This window comes from Dama dama, chromosome 23, assembly GCF_033118175.1.
Source record: "Dama dama isolate Ldn47 chromosome 23, ASM3311817v1, whole genome shotgun sequence".
NCBI lineage: Eukaryota > Metazoa > Chordata > Mammalia > Artiodactyla > Cervidae > Dama > Dama dama.
This window is the reverse complement of record NC_083703.1, coordinates 44,116,555-44,133,767: the sequence shown is the minus strand read 5'-3', so window position 1 is coordinate 44,133,767 and position 17,213 is coordinate 44,116,555. Positions and strand designations below refer to the sequence as shown.

Genomic DNA, 17,213 nt, shown 5'->3' with positions numbered 1-17,213 from the left:
ACTGAACTGAACTGACTGATACATATGCCTGAATTACTTTGCTGTACAGCAGAAATTAACACAACATTGTAAGTCAGCTATACTTCAATAACTTTTTAAAATAAAGAACTTCTAATAGTTTTGGGGTTTGGTTTTTTTAATATTTATTTGGCTGCACTTGGTCTTCATTGGGGCATGCAGGATCTTCAGTTACAGCTTGTGAGAGAGTTGAATTACAATGTTGTATTAATTTCTGCTGTGTAGCAAAGTGATTCAGTTATACATGAAAAAATATATATATATATATTCTTTTTCATATTCTTTTCATTTATATTTACCATAGGATATTGAATATGTAATAGCTCCCTATGTGATTATAATAGCTCCTACAACAGTAGAACTTTGTTGTTTATCCATTCTATATACCAATTTGCATCCGCTCACCCCAAACTCCCAATCCAACCCTCTCCCACTCCCTTCCCCCTTGGAAACCACCAGGCGATACTTGATAGCTTACAAAAATACTTATGTTAAGTAAAAAATAAGTGTACAACCTGTCTATTGAAGATGATTTCAAATTCTAAATAAGCACCCACACATTTGTATAGGTAAGTCATCAAAGTATGAAATGAAATGTATTTATTTCATGACAAAAAATTTTAAGCATAAAAGTTCTTCTCTGCCCTTTGGCCTCATTTCTCCCTCACTGTGAGTTGTGTGTCTGCATTACGCATGGACCAGACCTCCCCCATCAGTGGGAACACCTGCTCAACCATGAAAAGCAACTTTCTCCCAGCATCTGTGAGACAGCTCCTTAGAAGGTAAATTCCCTCTCGACCTTGTAAGGGCTCACATGATCCACCATATTGATGCTTAGATATGGATTATGCATACTGTTAATAACGTCTTTTCATGCAGAGCCCTCTGTCTCAAAACCTTCCATACCTGTGCCTGACTTCTAGAGGACAGAACAGTTCTCAGAGCTTCCTGGGTTACAGTTCTCAAATTTGACTCGAACAAAATTTTCTGTTTCTTTCTTAGGTCGACTGATGCATTTTTCCACATAGGAAAACACACCAAACTTATTAAATGGGTTAATCAGAGGTTATCTTTATTTTCTATCATTTCCCTTTTATTTTCCAAGTATTTTGTTATCAGGAAAAACTAATATCCTTATTTTGAAGTTTTATTATTTCACAAAATGTTTTTTTTCTTTAATAAAAACAAGCTTTCCGAAGTTCAGACACTTCTTTTAAACACCTCCACCAAGTACAGAAATGCTCTTCACAGCCCTAGAAGCCAGAAATTCTAGTAGAATGCCTGGTAGCTAATCTCATAGCTAATATTCTTCAGAATATGGGTACTCAGGGTGATCGATAACACTGGAAGAGAAAGAGGAGTACTAATTTATTAAATCAGTCATGTTGTCATAGCGAGTATTACTCTGTGATGTGGTCATGATGGGCTAAAACTTGAAATCTATGAAACACGTCCCTCCTTCTCCCCCAGCAAGCACACATGCAGGTGTCTGCTCCATGTGCACACGGCACCTGCACATCCAGTCCCAACATTCACATGTAATTTTCACTCCACAGTGACAGGTAGTTTGACTCAGGTTACAATTTGTATGATAGCACAAGACCTATAGCTAACTGTGGAGGTCATTTCAGTCCTGGGTGTAACTTTTGACCCAAAATGATGAGAATAATCACAGTTAAAGAATTAGTTGCTCTTCTTCATACATCCATCAAAAAATATCAAGCATCACCTCAAAATACAGGGTGCATCCATTAAAGAATTTCCAATTTATTGAAGAGATACCAAGTACACCTAAATAATCATAACTATCAAATATGATTACTGCTTTCTTAATTTATAATTTATGAGAACATTTCTTATTCATTTGTTAGTAGTACTGCTATTTTCTGTTTTTTCTCATGTTCTGATTTTTCTTTCTAAATTTGTCCTTTTCAGTTCAATTCATTAAAAAGTGTATTCTGAGCAAATCCATGTGCCAGGAGCTGTGCTATTGACATAAAGTCACAAAGATAAATAAGTCTAGGCATTCAAGACTAATGAGGGAGAACATAGATTTATACTTCAAATCTTTCGAGTACAGAAAAGTAGCTTTACACATTTTATTCATTTATCATGTGTTTTCTTAGAATTATGATATAGCTTTACAAACAAGAAGGGGAGTTTTGAGATCTTTCATTTGAAACTGTCTTCATTTTATCACTAATTTGTGTTCCCTTCTCTCTAAACTCCCTTGCAGCTTCTCTCTGATTAGTCTTCTATCTCTTCAATCCTGGTATCCTTCTGCAGTAATTAGCTGGAATTCTGCATTATTAAATAAGTAAAAATCCAGGAAGCAGCGTCTCCCCAGGGTTTGGACCTTTGATGGACAAAGGCTATACTGGGGTGAGTCTTGACTCAGGAAACCAGAGATTCAGACAATCTTACCTGGGTGTGTCCTGCTAAGGACACAGCAGTCACTGACTAGAGGGTCAGTTAAGCTCATGATCTACAGGTAAATTCGGCTTTGTGAGATAACAAGGATGAGGACATGGGAGTTGTAATAGGGGAAAAAGCCCAATGAAGAGATAAACATGACATAAATGGATGGTGTCTTGAAAAAGAAATGCCCTTTAGGGAGAAAATCCATCAGACACTAGAAGGAAGGGTGGAGGCAGGTCCACTGTGAATTCTCAGCATTGATACATGTTACCCTTCATGGGCTCCCCTCCATAAAAACATTGACATGGCATTTTACAATTGTGTTAGGATAAAAATGAATATGGGCTTCTCTGGTATCTCAGACTGTAGAGAATCTGCCTGCTATATGGGACACCAGGGTTCAATCCCTAGGTTGGGAAGATCCCCTGGAGGAGGGAATGGCAACCCACTCCAATATTCTTGCTTGGAGAATTCCATGAACAGAGGAACCTGGTGGGGTTACAGTCCATGGGTCACAAAAGAGTCAGATACAACTGAAAAACTAACACTTTCATTTTCAATTGCAAACAAGATTATAATCCAGGACAGATTCATTATTTTTTTTGTTGTTCATTATTACAGTCATTATTAATCTGACCATTTCACCCAATTTTAAAAAGAATTAAATATGAACATTGTTTCATAGAGCTTTAAAGTACTAGGCACTGTGCTCCATGTGTCTCCTGGGTCCCTCAGCCCTGCGAGCTGGTACACCGGGCACAGCAATTAGGGGCACAAAGTAGTGAATTCACCACGGTGTCAACTGTGGGGATTTTACTGATGGGCTGTCCTGGGCCCCAATTATATTTCTGTTAGTCAGAGACAGCCCTGGAGGGAACCTCTGGTCTGAGGTCTATAGGAAGCACCTGGTTTACTCCTACACTGGAAATTAGAACTCTCTTCCTAGAATTAAGCTTTTAAAAATCCTCATTCCCCTGCTGACCTGCCTGTTAGAGTAAACAGTGTATGTGTGAAACATCTGCAAGTCACTTACGGTAGAAATTCATAATATCTCATATTTCTATTGATGCCATCAATTGCTTCCATGTCTTCTGGAGTCAGTTCAAAGTCAAACACTTGGACGGAAGGAAGAATAACATTAACCTCACCTCCAAGGAGCTGGCCTCCCCCTGGGGACTGGAGGAGTTTCCACGGAGGAGACAAGAAGAGGGAACAGGGAAGCTGAGTCTGTCCTCAGCTTCCAGGTGAACAAGCCTGGGACCCTCTGCTGAGTTCTCACCTCTTCTTCCCACACCTTCTCTTTCTCTGTCCACCTCACAAACATTACAGTGCTTCAGCTGAGACAGAAAACAAACTAAACTGTTTTTCCAAACACACAGCCTTTGGACACTCCAGACTGAGAATCTGCTCCCAGAAAAAGTGGTGAGTCATTTCTGAGCCCAGACGTGAAGATTTTTCCCCATTCACTGATGAGGGGGCATAGTGCTGTGCTGAGATGAAGAATAGGTTAGTTGCCACAGTTAAGCCAAATATATTTGAAAATATAGACAGAGAAACATTCAGGCTCCTCTGACAAGAGCCACATCCACCTGCTAAAGCAGAACTGCTGAACTGCTCTGCACTGAACTGCAAATTCACGAGAAAGCCCAGCCAAGAGGACAACAACAAAGCTGAGTGCAGGCTGTTTGCCAAACCACAGAGTCAAGAGACACACATAACTGATCTCTGCATTAAATCTTGAAATTTGGGAGAGTTTCCTGTACAGCTATGTCTAAGGGTACAATAATGGTCTCCTATACACAAATCAAAAGACAACTCAGCAAAAATGGGCACAGTCTTGAAAAGGAACTTTGCAAGAGCAGAAACTCAAGGATATTAAATGCATGAAAGTGAAACATTAGTATTTAGGGAAATGCAAAACAATACCACAGTGGTTTGTTAAGTTTAGGATCACTGCTATAATTTGTATGCCCCAAATTCACATGCTAGAACCTCACCCCACTGAGATGGTGTTACAAATTGGAGCCTTTGAGGGTGATTAGGTCATGAGGGTGGAGCCCTCAAGAATGAGATTTAAACAATATCATATTCATATAACAGACTTGGGAGAGCTCTGTTGCCCCCTCCACAATGTTAAAGCTAAAAGGGAAAGCCTGTGACCTGGAGGAGGGCCCTCAGTTGACCACACAGGCACCCTGACCTCAGACCTCCAGCTTTAGAACTGTGAGAAACAAACAGTTTTTTCCAAGACACCTGATCTCAAGTATTTTGTTAGAGCAGACTAAGTGGTCTATGAAAAGCAAATAATGTAATTTTGTCAATTGAGAATGAAGAAAATAAGATGTCATTTGTACAAGAATAAATTAGAGACACAGTGCTGGAACTAAAATCTCTATTTTCTGTCCAACCTGAACCCTCTCCAGCCATGCCGCCTCTCCTGTTGCCACGGCAGGAGGAGAAAACCATCAGAAACACACACAAGGCATTCATGCACCGGGAAAAACAGGTAACTTGTCTTGACTCAAGGATAGTCCGAGAGCTGGACAAAGAATGACTCTTGTGAAGGCTATTGCTTAGGAGCCCTCTGCCCATAGCCCCACTCATCATCACCTGTATGTTCTCTTTGATCCACTTCTTATTGAAACTCTTGGCCAGAACCACAACCCCACGTTGTACCCGGTAGCGAAGGGCAACCAGAGCTGGGGTTTGCTTGTGCTTTTTGGCAATGGCACAAAGAACCGGGTCCTCCAAAAGATTAGGGTAGTTCGGGTTCACCCTGGAAGGAAATTCAAAAATGCTGAGGAGTTGAGACTGAATACTCAGTTTCTCAGGAGTCTTCTCGAACACACAAAGTAGGTCTACTCTAGACCAGTGCTTCCTCAAAGTGTGGTCCAGGGACCAGCATCATGAGTATCACCTGGGATCTTGTTAGAAATACAAATTCCATGGCTTAGCAGAAGACAAACTGAATCAGAACCTCAACTGTGTCATTTCCCAATCTGCATTTACAAAGTCTCCCAGTCATTTGGATGCATGCTTGAGCTGAGATCAGTACTGCCAAACTTGTGGATTTTTTCTTTTTTCTGTTTTACTTCTCAGTGGTTATATTTCTTCAATAATCATAGCTCTAAAATAAGTACAAGGGCAATAAAATAAAAAGAGATGGAGCCAGGGAAATGTTTTTGTTTTTAAATTTCACTTTTCTCAAGTGTTGATAAAAATTGAGTAGTCCAAAAATGAGAACTCTTTATTTCATCATTATTTGCATTGTGCAATACTCCTACAAATAAATTTTCACTAAAATGATTCTATTTGTTATATTTTCTATCATCATAGATCTGGGTTGTTGTTAATCATTCAGTCATGTCTGACGATTTGCGACCCCATGGACTGCAGCACTCCAGGTTTATCTGTCCTTCACCATATCCTGGAGCTTGCTCAAACTCATGTCCATTGAGTCAGTTATCCATCCCACCATCTTGTCCTCTGTCATCCCATTCTTCTCCTGCTTTCAATCTTTCCCAAATCAAGGTCTTTTCTAATGAGTTGGTTCTTTGCATCATGTGGCCAAAATATTGGAGCTTCAGTCAGCATCAGTCCTTCTAATGAATATTCAGGACTGATTTCCTTTAGGATTGACTGGTTTGATCTCCTTGCAGTCCCTGGGAGGTACATTTCTTATCCTTATTTTATTTTATTTTGTTTTATTGTGGTTTGAAGAGGCTTTAATTCCTTCTGGAAAACCATACATTTCTTCAAAATTTTGGACTGATAATATAAGAATTGACTTTTATTTGACTAGCCTTTCTTTCTGCCCAATTAAGATAAAGCAGAGGGCTGTAGCAATAGAATAACTAGCTTATTGATTCTTAAACTCATGACCAGATGTTACAAAAGAAGTTTTATTCATTGACCTTCGTTGATGCTTCCAGGAAGATATGATGGATACCAATCTTTCAAGGTTATTCAAAACCAGATTTTTCACTTGAATCTGATATAAGGTGAGGGAGACTTGAAACGTTTATTACTAGCACTGTGTTCATTTGTTAAAAAATAAGTAAGTCATGAGTTAAGTTTATCTCTCAAGCGTTCAATGCAGAGACACTTGCATCAAAATCTACATACAACAAGACATATGAAATGTAAAAAAAAAAAAAAAATCAGTTTGGCTTGTTATAGTAAGACAAAACAGAAGGATTATGTCTCATCTCTCTTCTCTTCCCCTGTCAGTTAAAAGTTATCTCCAGAGCACTGAGTTCTGTTCAGTTCAGTTCAGTAACTCAGTCATGTCCGACTCTTTGCAACCCCTTAGACTGCAGCATGCTAGTCCTGCCTGTCCACCACCAACTCCCGGAGTTTACTCAAACTCATGTCTATTGAGTCAGTGATCCCATCCAACCATCTCATCTTCTGTCGTCCCCTTCTCCTGTCTTCAATCTTTCCAAGCATCAGGGGCTTTTCCAGTGAGTCAGTTCTTGAATCAGGTGGCCAAAGTATTGGAGTTTCAGCGTCAGCATCAGTTCTTCCAATGAATATTCAGGACTGATTTCCTTTAGAATGGACTAGTTTGATCTCCTTGCAGTCCAAGGGACTCTCAAGAGTCTTCTCCAACATCACAGTTCAAAAGCATCAGTTCTTCAGCACTCAGCTTTCTTTATAGTCCAACTTTCACATCTTTACATAACTACCGGAAAAACCAGAGCTTTGACTAGGTGGACCTTTGTTGGCAAAGTAATGTCTGTGCTTTTTAATGTTCTGTCTAGGTTGGTCATAACTTTTCTTCCAAGGAGCAAGGGTCTTTTAATTTTGTGGCTGCAGTAACCATCTGCAGTGATTTTGGAGCCTCCCCAAATAAAGACTTTTAATGTTTTCATTGTTTCCCCATCTACTTGCCAGGATGTGATTGGACCTAATGCCATGATCTTAGTTTTCTGAATGTTGAGTTTTAAGCCAACTTTTTCAATCTCCTCTTTCACTTTCATCAAGAGACTCTTTAGTTCCTCTTCACTTTCTGGCATAACGGTGGTGTCATCTGAGTATCTGAGGTTATTGATATTTCTCCCAGAAATCTTGATTCCAGCTAGTGCTTCATCCAACCCAGCATTCTGCATGATGTTCTCTGCATATAAATTAAATAAGCAGAGTGACAATATACAGGTTTGATGTACTCCTTTACTGATTTAGAACCATTCTTTTGTTCCATGTGCAGCTCTAACTGTTCCTTCTTGACCTGTCTACAGATTTCTCAGTAGGCAGTTCATGTGGTCTGGTATTCCTCTCTCTTTAAGAATTTTCCACAGCGTTGTGATCCATACAGTCAAAGGCTTTGGTATAGCCAATAAAGCTGAAGTATATGTTTTTCTGGAACTCTCTTTTTCAATGATCCAATGGATGTTGTCAATTTGATCTCTGGTTCCTCTGCCTTTTCTAAATCCAGCTTGAATATCTGGAAGTTCATGTACCATTGAAGCCTAGCTCAAAGAATATTGAACATTACTTTGCTAGCATGTGTGATGAGTGCAATTGTGTGGTAGTTTGAGCATTCTTTTGCATTGCCTTTCTTTGGGATTGGAATGGAAACTGACCTTTTCCAGTCTTGTGAAACCCCATGAACAGTATGAAAAAAGCACTGTGTACATTATTATAAAAAATTTCATCAAAATTTGAGTTTTATGGACTTCCCTGGTTGTCCAGTGGTTAAGACTTCGTCTTCCAATCCAGGAGTTGAGGGTTTGATCCCTGGTCAGGGAGCTAAGATCCCACATGCTTTGAAGTCCAAAAACCAAAACAGAAAACAGAAACAGTACTGTAATAAATTCAATAAAGACTTGAAAAATTGAGTTTCAGAGTAACTTCCTGTGGCCTTCAGTAATGTTCATACCACTGATAACCGTTGGGATCCCAGAGTACCATAGGCAACTAGGACAATATCGTGTGACTTGCAGAACTCCAGCAGTTTGCTCTGGTTGAGATAAGGGTGACATTCCACCTGTAGAATGCCAACAGACAAGAGTGTCAAGTTATATGAAAAGGTAATATGCCGGAGGAAGCTTAAAAGCAAAAATTACATATGCTAAAGAAAAATAACTGTGCAAATCAAATTACAACTGGAAACATCAACCTCAAGTAATGATAAAAAAAAAAAAATTTATCTCTGTTCCCTGAAAAGATTAAAAAAATAATAATAATTCCTGAGAACAAGCAACTCTAGGAACCAGATCTTCGTTATTAATACTACTGAACACCACCAAGACATATGCCTAATTCCAGACTGGAGACAGAAAAAGAGCTGTTAAAATCTTGGGACTATAGGATCTAATGTGATGGGAGGGGATCTAGTGTGATGGGAGGGGGAGGCCCCACTGGTGACAATTGGGTAAACTTGAGCATCAAAAAAGAATCATGAGTGAAAACAAATTAGCACACAGAGTAAATAAAAATCCCTGAGGCTCTAATGATGAGAGTGGGAGAAAGAACAAAACTATTTTCCTCCATGGATGGTTTTACAATAAATCCTTTCTCAGAGACTGACAGTTAATGGGAAGGAGTTAAGTTTTTACCCTGTCTTACAAGAATAAGTGCATTTTATGTTGACTTAATGAGGGAATTTTGTCTTTACAATAAAATGTCAGTCAGGTCAGGAGATTAAAAATATTGCTTAAAATTGAAAATATTGAAAAACATCCCAATGAAATAATTAATGCAGGTGGAAGTCATTGAAGGATTCTCAACCATTTTGTGAAAATTTGGGGGAAATCAAAATTCCCCTGACGAAAGTTATTATCCGACAGATGACTCGATAATTTCAACAGGAAAATGCACACTTCCAAAAAAGAAATCTAGCTACCAGTAGCTTTACCAGGAGAACAAAATACCACTACTCACAGAAGGACAACTTGTCATCACATGCTTCCTACTTGGGTGTATGTGAGAGGCACAGCACTCAAAGGACACCCATGGCTGATTCATGTGAATGTATGGCAAAAAACAACACAATATTGTAAAGTAATTAGCCTCCAATTAAAATAAATTATAAAAAAAGTAAAGATTTATGGAGAATGACCCTGCCCATCAGAACAAGGGGGAAAAAAAGGACATTTTCTTGTCAAATGCTTAAACTTAATGTAGTAAGAAGTTCAGATTTAACTACTAATTTACATAAACTAGAAGCAGACAAACAAGTTAATTAATGTCACAAAGTAATGATGATAAATACAGTATGTTGTTGAGAATTTGTCTCACTATCTTCATGACATAATGATTGAGTGACCATTCTAGGTTAAAAACCATGAAAAATATGACTCAAAGTGACATGTGAACCATATCAGGTCCAGGCCATGAAAACATAATATATATATATTTATTATATAAATCCATAGAATTATATATATATATATATATACATATATATATATATACTGTTGTATCCTTAAGTGTTCTAATGTCTGAAATTATTCACAATAAAAACATGGAAGTAAAACTGATACCAGAATCACAATAACTTATATAACTAAAAAAACTTTTATAAAAAACTCTTAACTTTTATATCTACTAGATATATATACACATACATACACACATATTTCTTGAATTCTGTAAGCTACACTTTCCACATAAGATTCTTTTTTCATGACTCCAACTTGTAACTTAAAGACATTATGGTGCATATGAAATAAGAACATTGCAGAAGGGTGAAGATTATATGACATATGTATCACATCTCAGTTATATGGCATATCTTGATCTGTCAAAGTTAGAATTAAACAGCAGAGAGATGGTCACCAGGGGCTGGGAGGAGGGGGGAATCTGGAATTGATCAGCATGATGTGAAGTCTCAATTATACAAGATGAATGAATTTTAGATCTGCTTCCAATACTGTCCCTATAATGAACAACACTGTATTATATTTTGCTGCTACTGCTAAGTTACTTCAGTCATGTCTGACTCTGTGTGACCCCATAGACGGCAGCCCACCAGGCTCCCCCGTCCCTGTGATTCTCCAAGCAAGAACACTGGAGTGGGTTGCCATTTCCTTCTCCAATGCAAGAAAGTGAAAAGTGAAAATGAAGTCGCTCAATCATGTCCGACTTCTAGTGACCCCATGGACTACAGCCTACCAGGCTCCTCCATCCATGGGACTTTCCAGGCAAGAGTACTGAAGTGGGGTGCCATTGCCTTCTCCAAAGGTGGTATTGTACTATATGGATATTATATGGATACTTAAAAGCTTGCTATAAGGTTAGGTCTCATGGTCTTCTTTTACCACAATAAGGTAAAAAATAGAACCAAAAAAGTACGAGTACAGAAACAGAAATAGAAAAGTGAGTTTAATCAGTTAATTTTGTGATGGACATTGATGGGAGAACCTGTCCAAGCTTGAGTAAATCACAAGGTGTGCTCTATGATTAAGTATCCCTGAATGTATATTTCATCAGTGGCTAGTATCACCATCATCCTTTAACTTCATTCATCAAACTTGATGAGCTTTCATAGCCTCCAGCAAACTTTGCTGAAGACCTGTAAATGCAGAGAAACTAAGACAAAGGATTCAGGCATTCAAACTCCACACAAACTCTTAACACCCATCTCAGCTGATTTTTCTCTTTGTTTACTTCCTGTTCCATGTTTCCTTAATGTACATAGTTCCCTCTGAGACACTTTAACATCTGATTTCTGGTCATGCTTTAAGCTCAGGGGAAAAACCCTTTGCTCTAAGTTCTGGGTGTTGAGTCTAACTCCCTTTCACTTCCCTCAGTTCCTACCCACAATTTAGACATGTATGACCACTGGGAAAAATACTCCTTTTCTTCTAGAGTTCCATTTTTCATCTAACCCACCCATGCAAACTTTATTATTTGACTGAACTTATCATCAGTACATCATTCATAATAGAATGAAATTAATCAAGATAAATAACATTATAAAATAATTACCATGCTTATCTGAATTGTGTTTGATAGAGCGTAAAAGCACAAACTTTGTCTAATTCAATCAATCAGTCCTCTCAGAATTAATTAGCATTTTGTTTACACAACTGTAGGGAAAAAAGTATTTTGAACATATTAACATGAGAAGAACATAATTCAAGACACTTTGGCTAGATCTTGTGTAATATACAAAGTGCCTCTCCTAATGTTCTCTATTACTCTTGGAGTTGAGAACTGAAATTCAGAATGTGAAGAAATTTGAGAAACTCACTCAGATGATAAGGAAAGGTATAATCTATTCACACTTCTGTATGAATCCTTAGACCATACTAAATCACACTCCTCTGGTCTAGGCTCAGAGAAGGAAAGTGACTTTAAAATTTGAACATGGGAGTGAAGAAAAAGTTGCTATCACTTTCTATTTTGGGGCAGAGGAGGAGGAAACTACATTTAATATATAAATATGTGTGGAAAGAAAGCTGTATCAATAAACAGCATTCACCTAATTACTGATCCTATTACATAATTGTCACCTGCATACAACTGGTTGTGCACATGTGCACACACACAAAACACAAAGCACCTTTGAAGTGTAGAATATGTCTTCTCTCTTCACAGTGCCATCAGCAATCTTGCTTCGAATGACCTGGCCAACATTCTCTTCATTTTTGTACGCATGAGTGCAGTCAGTGTGGCGGAACCCAACATCTAAAGTGAATTTGGTGAACTCCAGATCTTCTCTCTTAGGAACAAAGCAACAAAGGTAGGAATTGAACATCCACATGATTAAGAAATTGCTGAGCCACAAGATTTTATCTTCCTAAGAATCAAATTATCTTTGTGCTTTTGGTTCATTCTGCATGTGTGGTGATGAACCCATGACAGCTTTCCTGAATGTTCCTGGTCAGTGATTAAATGGATGACCAGGAACACTTCAATCCCAGGCGATCAGTGGTTGATCACAGGTACCAGACGACCTCAAGAAAAAGTCCAGATTCAGTTATTTTTTTTGGAAAAAATTGTAAGACTTAGCATAAAGTTGTAGTCATGGGTACAATTTATACCATGAGATGCTTGAAGCAAAATCCACAAAGGTATAAAGTACCTGGTAAAAGCATAAGGAAAGGAGTACGTCAAGGCTGTATATTGTCACCCTGCTTATATAACATATGCACAGTACATCATGCAAAATGCTGGCCTGCACGAAGCACAAATTGGAATGAAGATTGCCAGGAGAAATATCAATAACCTCAGACATGCAGATGACACCACCCTTATGGCAGAAAGTGAAGAGGAATTAAAGAGCCTCTTGATGAAAGTGAAAGAGGAGAGTGAAAAAGCTGGCTTAAAACTCAACATTCAAAAAACTAAGATCATGGCATCTGACCCCATCACTGCATGGCAAATAGATGGAGAGACAATGGATACAGTGACAGACCTTATTTTCTTGGGCTTCAAAATCACTGCAGATGGTGAATACAGCCATGGAATTAAAAAATGCTTGCTTCTTGGAAGAAAAGCTATGGCCAACGTAAGTAGCATATTAAAAAGCAGAGACATTACTTTGCTAGCAAAGGTCTGTTTTATCAAAGTTCTGGTTTTTCCAGTAGTCATGTATGGATGTGAGAGTTGGACTATAAATAAAGTTGAGTGCTGAAGAATTGATGCTTTTGAACTGTGGTATTGGAGAAGACTCTTGAGACCCTTGGACTGCAAGGAGATCAAACCAGTCCATCCTAAAGAAAATCAGTCCTGAATAATCATTAGAATGACTGATGTCAAAGCTGAAACTCCAATACTTTGGGCACCTGGTGTGAAGAACTGACTCATTGGAGAAGACCCTGATGCTGGGAAAGATTCAAGGTAGGAGGAAAAGGGGACAACAGAGGATGAGATGGTTGGATGGCATCACTGACTTGATGGACATGAGTTTGAGTAAGCTCCAGGAGTTGGTGATGGACAGGGAAGCCTGGCATGCTACAGTCCATGGGGTCGCAAATAGTCGGACACTCCTAAGTGACTAAACTGAGCTGAAAAACATCAAGAGACCAGGTGAAAGCTTCTGGGACCTCTGTCTAAGTGAAGCCACATAGAATACACCAATTAAAATCTGTATCTATTCAAGTTGTACAAAGCGATGTTCTCATATAAGTATCTATTGCTAAAGATTAACACAATCAAGCTAATAATAGATTTGTCACCGCACATGGGTAACTTTTGGCTGTGGGGAGAATACTTAATATCAGGTCTCTTAGCAAATCTCATGAATAGAATCCATTTTTAAACTATATTTACCATGCTGTACATTACATCTCATAACTTACCTTATAACTGGAGGTCTGTATCCTTGACCATTATCTTGCCATTTTCCCCAGCATGTACTCAGTTTCTGGTCACCATTCCTCTACTCTCTGCTTCTGAGTTTCACTTGTTTAGATATCACCAACAAAGAGATTAGGCAGTATTTGTCTTCCTACTTCTGGCTTACTTCACTTAGTTTAACATTCTCCAGGTTCCTCCACGTTGTTGCAAATGGCAAAAAGGATAACTTCTTTATAAAGGCTGAATAATATTCCATTTGTTTTTATGTGACTTAGAATCTTTCCTTTTTAAAGGAGATAGATCCTTGGTCTAATTGCCCTCTTTTGGCTCTAGTCCCGGTTTTCCTTAAATGCAGGGGCACTCAGGGGTGTATTGAGTAATGAAATGGTGAGCTTCAATAATAGCCTGAACCTTTTCCTACCCTCATTCCACTTTGCTCTACAAAGTAAACAAGCACTGTCTTCTATCTCCAAAGTATTTCTGAATATTTCCTTCTGTTTGTAGATGAAAACAGTGGGACTCAAAGTTTATGGACCAGTTCCTTGTCACAACCACATACTCTTAAGGACAAGATGAACAGCCAATTTTCTGGCTTCCAGTCTAGAGTCTTGTCCACTAGGCCCTCTTATGCAGAAGGACTGAAGAGTATAGTAAGAATAAAATGCAAATGCTACAATTGAAACCTTTCCTGAAAGAATGTAGCTTATCCCCTCTAATGAAGCTATACTTTCCATTAGAAGAAGTTTCCAAGCAGAAACAGAAGTACAGGGCAAAACACTGGAGTGTTTCTTGCCTGGCACTGAACAGGTATCTCACAGTAGAAAAGCAATCTCTCCCATTAGTTTTCAGTCACCTCATCTTCAGGACCTTCCACCTCAAATACTTCTCTGGATCATGTCTTTTTGGAAGAAGGAAAGGGTTCTGGAATTAATGAAACATACAGATAAACCCCACCATTACAATGCCCCTCAAAGCAAAGCAGCTGACAGTCAGTGTTCTTGACAGCGGAGTCTCACCTCTTCTGCCAAGCTGGGAAAGAGATGGAAACTGGAGGGGAACCCGGAGAAATCTGCAGGTGAGCACAGCCTCAGACCCTGATGGGGAGTGGAGACTGGATGCTCTCTCCCGTTTCACAGGGCATGGTTCTAGCCTGGTTAGTGGACCACGTGATCCTCCCAGAGTTACACAGGAGCTCAGTGGTTGACAACCCAAGTCCCCTTCCTCTCATGTCACATCCACTACTATTTATATCTCAACCCTAAACCACTACTCCTACCTCCTCAGGTGCAGAGGTTCCAAATCCCAGGATAGGAATGAAGTGGCCATCACTAAGCTTCACTCTCTGACATTGGGTTTCCATTGCCTGTTGCTCCTCTGAGTAAGCAGACTCTGATTTTTTTCTTCTGCCTTCACAGGTTATAAATAATAGGAAGGTAACGCCCGAGCTGCACTGTCCAATGTTAGCAGATACATTGTAGGAGGAGCATGATTAAATCAGTTCCCATGGAGTGAGAAGAGAATTAAAGCCAGTTAACTTGCTTGGGCTTTTTTATCAGTATAATCTTAAGATACATTTCGATGAGGTTGGCTGAACAAGCATTAACTGTATATTAGACTAGAAACTTCCACATAGCAATCTTTTTTCATTTTTCTAATTATGAAGCTGAATCTTACAGTACAAATACACACAGAGAGTCACACAATTTAAAGGAATGATTAATAAGCATTTTTAAAAATCTTATCCCTTCATAAGGAATGAAAACTTCAAATGAAAATAAATTTGTCTTTTATTTTTCCCACCAGCAAAATTATTTTGCTTTACAGACCTGACGGTTGTGAAATCCTGAAAAGGACACCAAAACCACACATTCTGGCTAGTTTTTGGATACCATGTGCAGTGTGCAAACAGACTCTTAGAGGGTTTATACTTTGAACTTAGTTATATAACTTTTAGAAAGCTATCATAGTGTAAATTATACATATTTTATATACTTGAGCTATTTTGCTCAACCATACCCATGAAAGAAAAACTTGTAAGCAAGTTAAATTGTAACAACTTTGGGATGAGTAAGGGAAATTGTGGGGCACTGATATCGTGAAATGTTGTGAAACGAAATAAAATTTAACAGAATGACGTGAGCAAAATGGTGGGCTAGGATGTATTGAATTCTCCCTTAGAAACATGAGAAAACAATCAGAACCCAGATGAAAAATGTCATATGAGCGCTAGAGAACAGTCAAACAAAATCTATGGCAACAAAGTGAACACATAATTATGAAAAATCCAGAAGAGGATGAAAGGACATTTCGCAGTGGTTTTACTCACCTGTACCCTCCTCCTGCCTGGGGCAGTGCAATCTTGATCTTTAAAGAGCAGCGGCTCAGCTCCCTCAAACCAGAGTTTGAGGCAGAAAACCTTAACGCAATGTTCCAACCTACTTGGGGACAGCCGGAAGATGAATGTCTGCTTTACCTAAACAAGCTTAAACTGAAGAGCAGCTCTCATGTCTCATTACAGCTGCAGGGGGACTATACATATGTGGGACCAGGGACAAAGGATTAAGGGTGGAGACCTAGACTAGACTATGTAAAATCCTGAGTAGAAATGGCCTGTGGATTTGGGGGACATAAGGCATTCAAAAACAGCCATACATTCATGGGAATAAAACAGCCACCCATGGGCCAGGCAAGATGTTGACTCAGAAATAAACTGAGCCGCCCTTAGCTTTCCTTTGGACTGATCCCAGGCAAGGAGACTGCCAAGTTAACTAGCGAAGTCCAGTCATGACGTGGAGGAAATCAACCAAGAGTGAGTAGTTGCCTGTTGTTTCAGTACCCAATGATGAATGCACACATACACACAGGAACACACACACACACGACCTAAAGAAAAGAAGGAAGGAAGGAGAAAGAAAGAAAGAAAAAGGAAACCATGGTCCAGGAAAGGAAGATAATACATTGGCACCGACTCTTCCTGAACAGACACAGGAGCCACAGTTAGCAAACAGTGAGTGTTACAAGCTGTCCTGGGGAGGAGCTCCAGGTGGGCAAGAGGACGCTGAGCTCAGCTCCCCCAGAAGCACATCAGGGTCACATCTCTTGAAAACACATGACACCAGCAGGAAGCCTCGTCCACTCCAAGGCTGTACAGAACTGTCCTCCCAGAGCTGGGTGGGAAGGGAGGAGAAGCCGTCAGGTCAGGACTGAGCCCCCAGGAGGGCCCCAGATGAAATGGGGGGACAGGGGCTCAGAGGTCCTCCCTGGAGAGGCCCATGCACACCACGCACTGGGCACTGCAGCCCTGGGATGACCCCAGGAGGTCACGACCCCATAGCTACAGTGAACCCAGGGGGACCCAAAGGAGATCTGCAAGAACCTCAACTCCAAACCCTAGATGGCCGAAGATTAGTTCAAGGATTAGTTCAAGGCATAAATCCAAACACTATAGAAAACATTCTGAGTTTAAGAGAGAAGAGGTGGTATTCAAGATAAACTCAATTATAGTGATTAACTATAAAATATCTCAA

At 39.4% G+C, this 17,213-nt stretch overlaps 1 protein-coding gene across 1 annotated transcript; it reads right to left on the bottom strand.

The window, feature by feature from the left end:
* Nucleotides 1-1,318: 1,318 nt before the first annotated feature.
* On the bottom strand, nt 1,319-15,046 carry LOC133044262 (prostaglandin F synthase 1-like). Its single transcript, XM_061125664.1, has 8 exons — nt 14,963-15,046; nt 13,164-13,172; nt 11,948-12,106; nt 8,328-8,425; nt 7,899-7,907; nt 5,037-5,212; nt 3,470-3,551; nt 1,319-1,361 (listed from the first exon to the last, which is right to left on the bottom strand). Exons 1-8 carry the CDS (start codon nt 15,044-15,046, stop codon nt 1,319-1,321), a joined length of 660 nt encoding a protein of 219 aa, XP_060981647.1.
* Nucleotides 15,047-17,213: the final 2,167 nt, after the last annotated feature.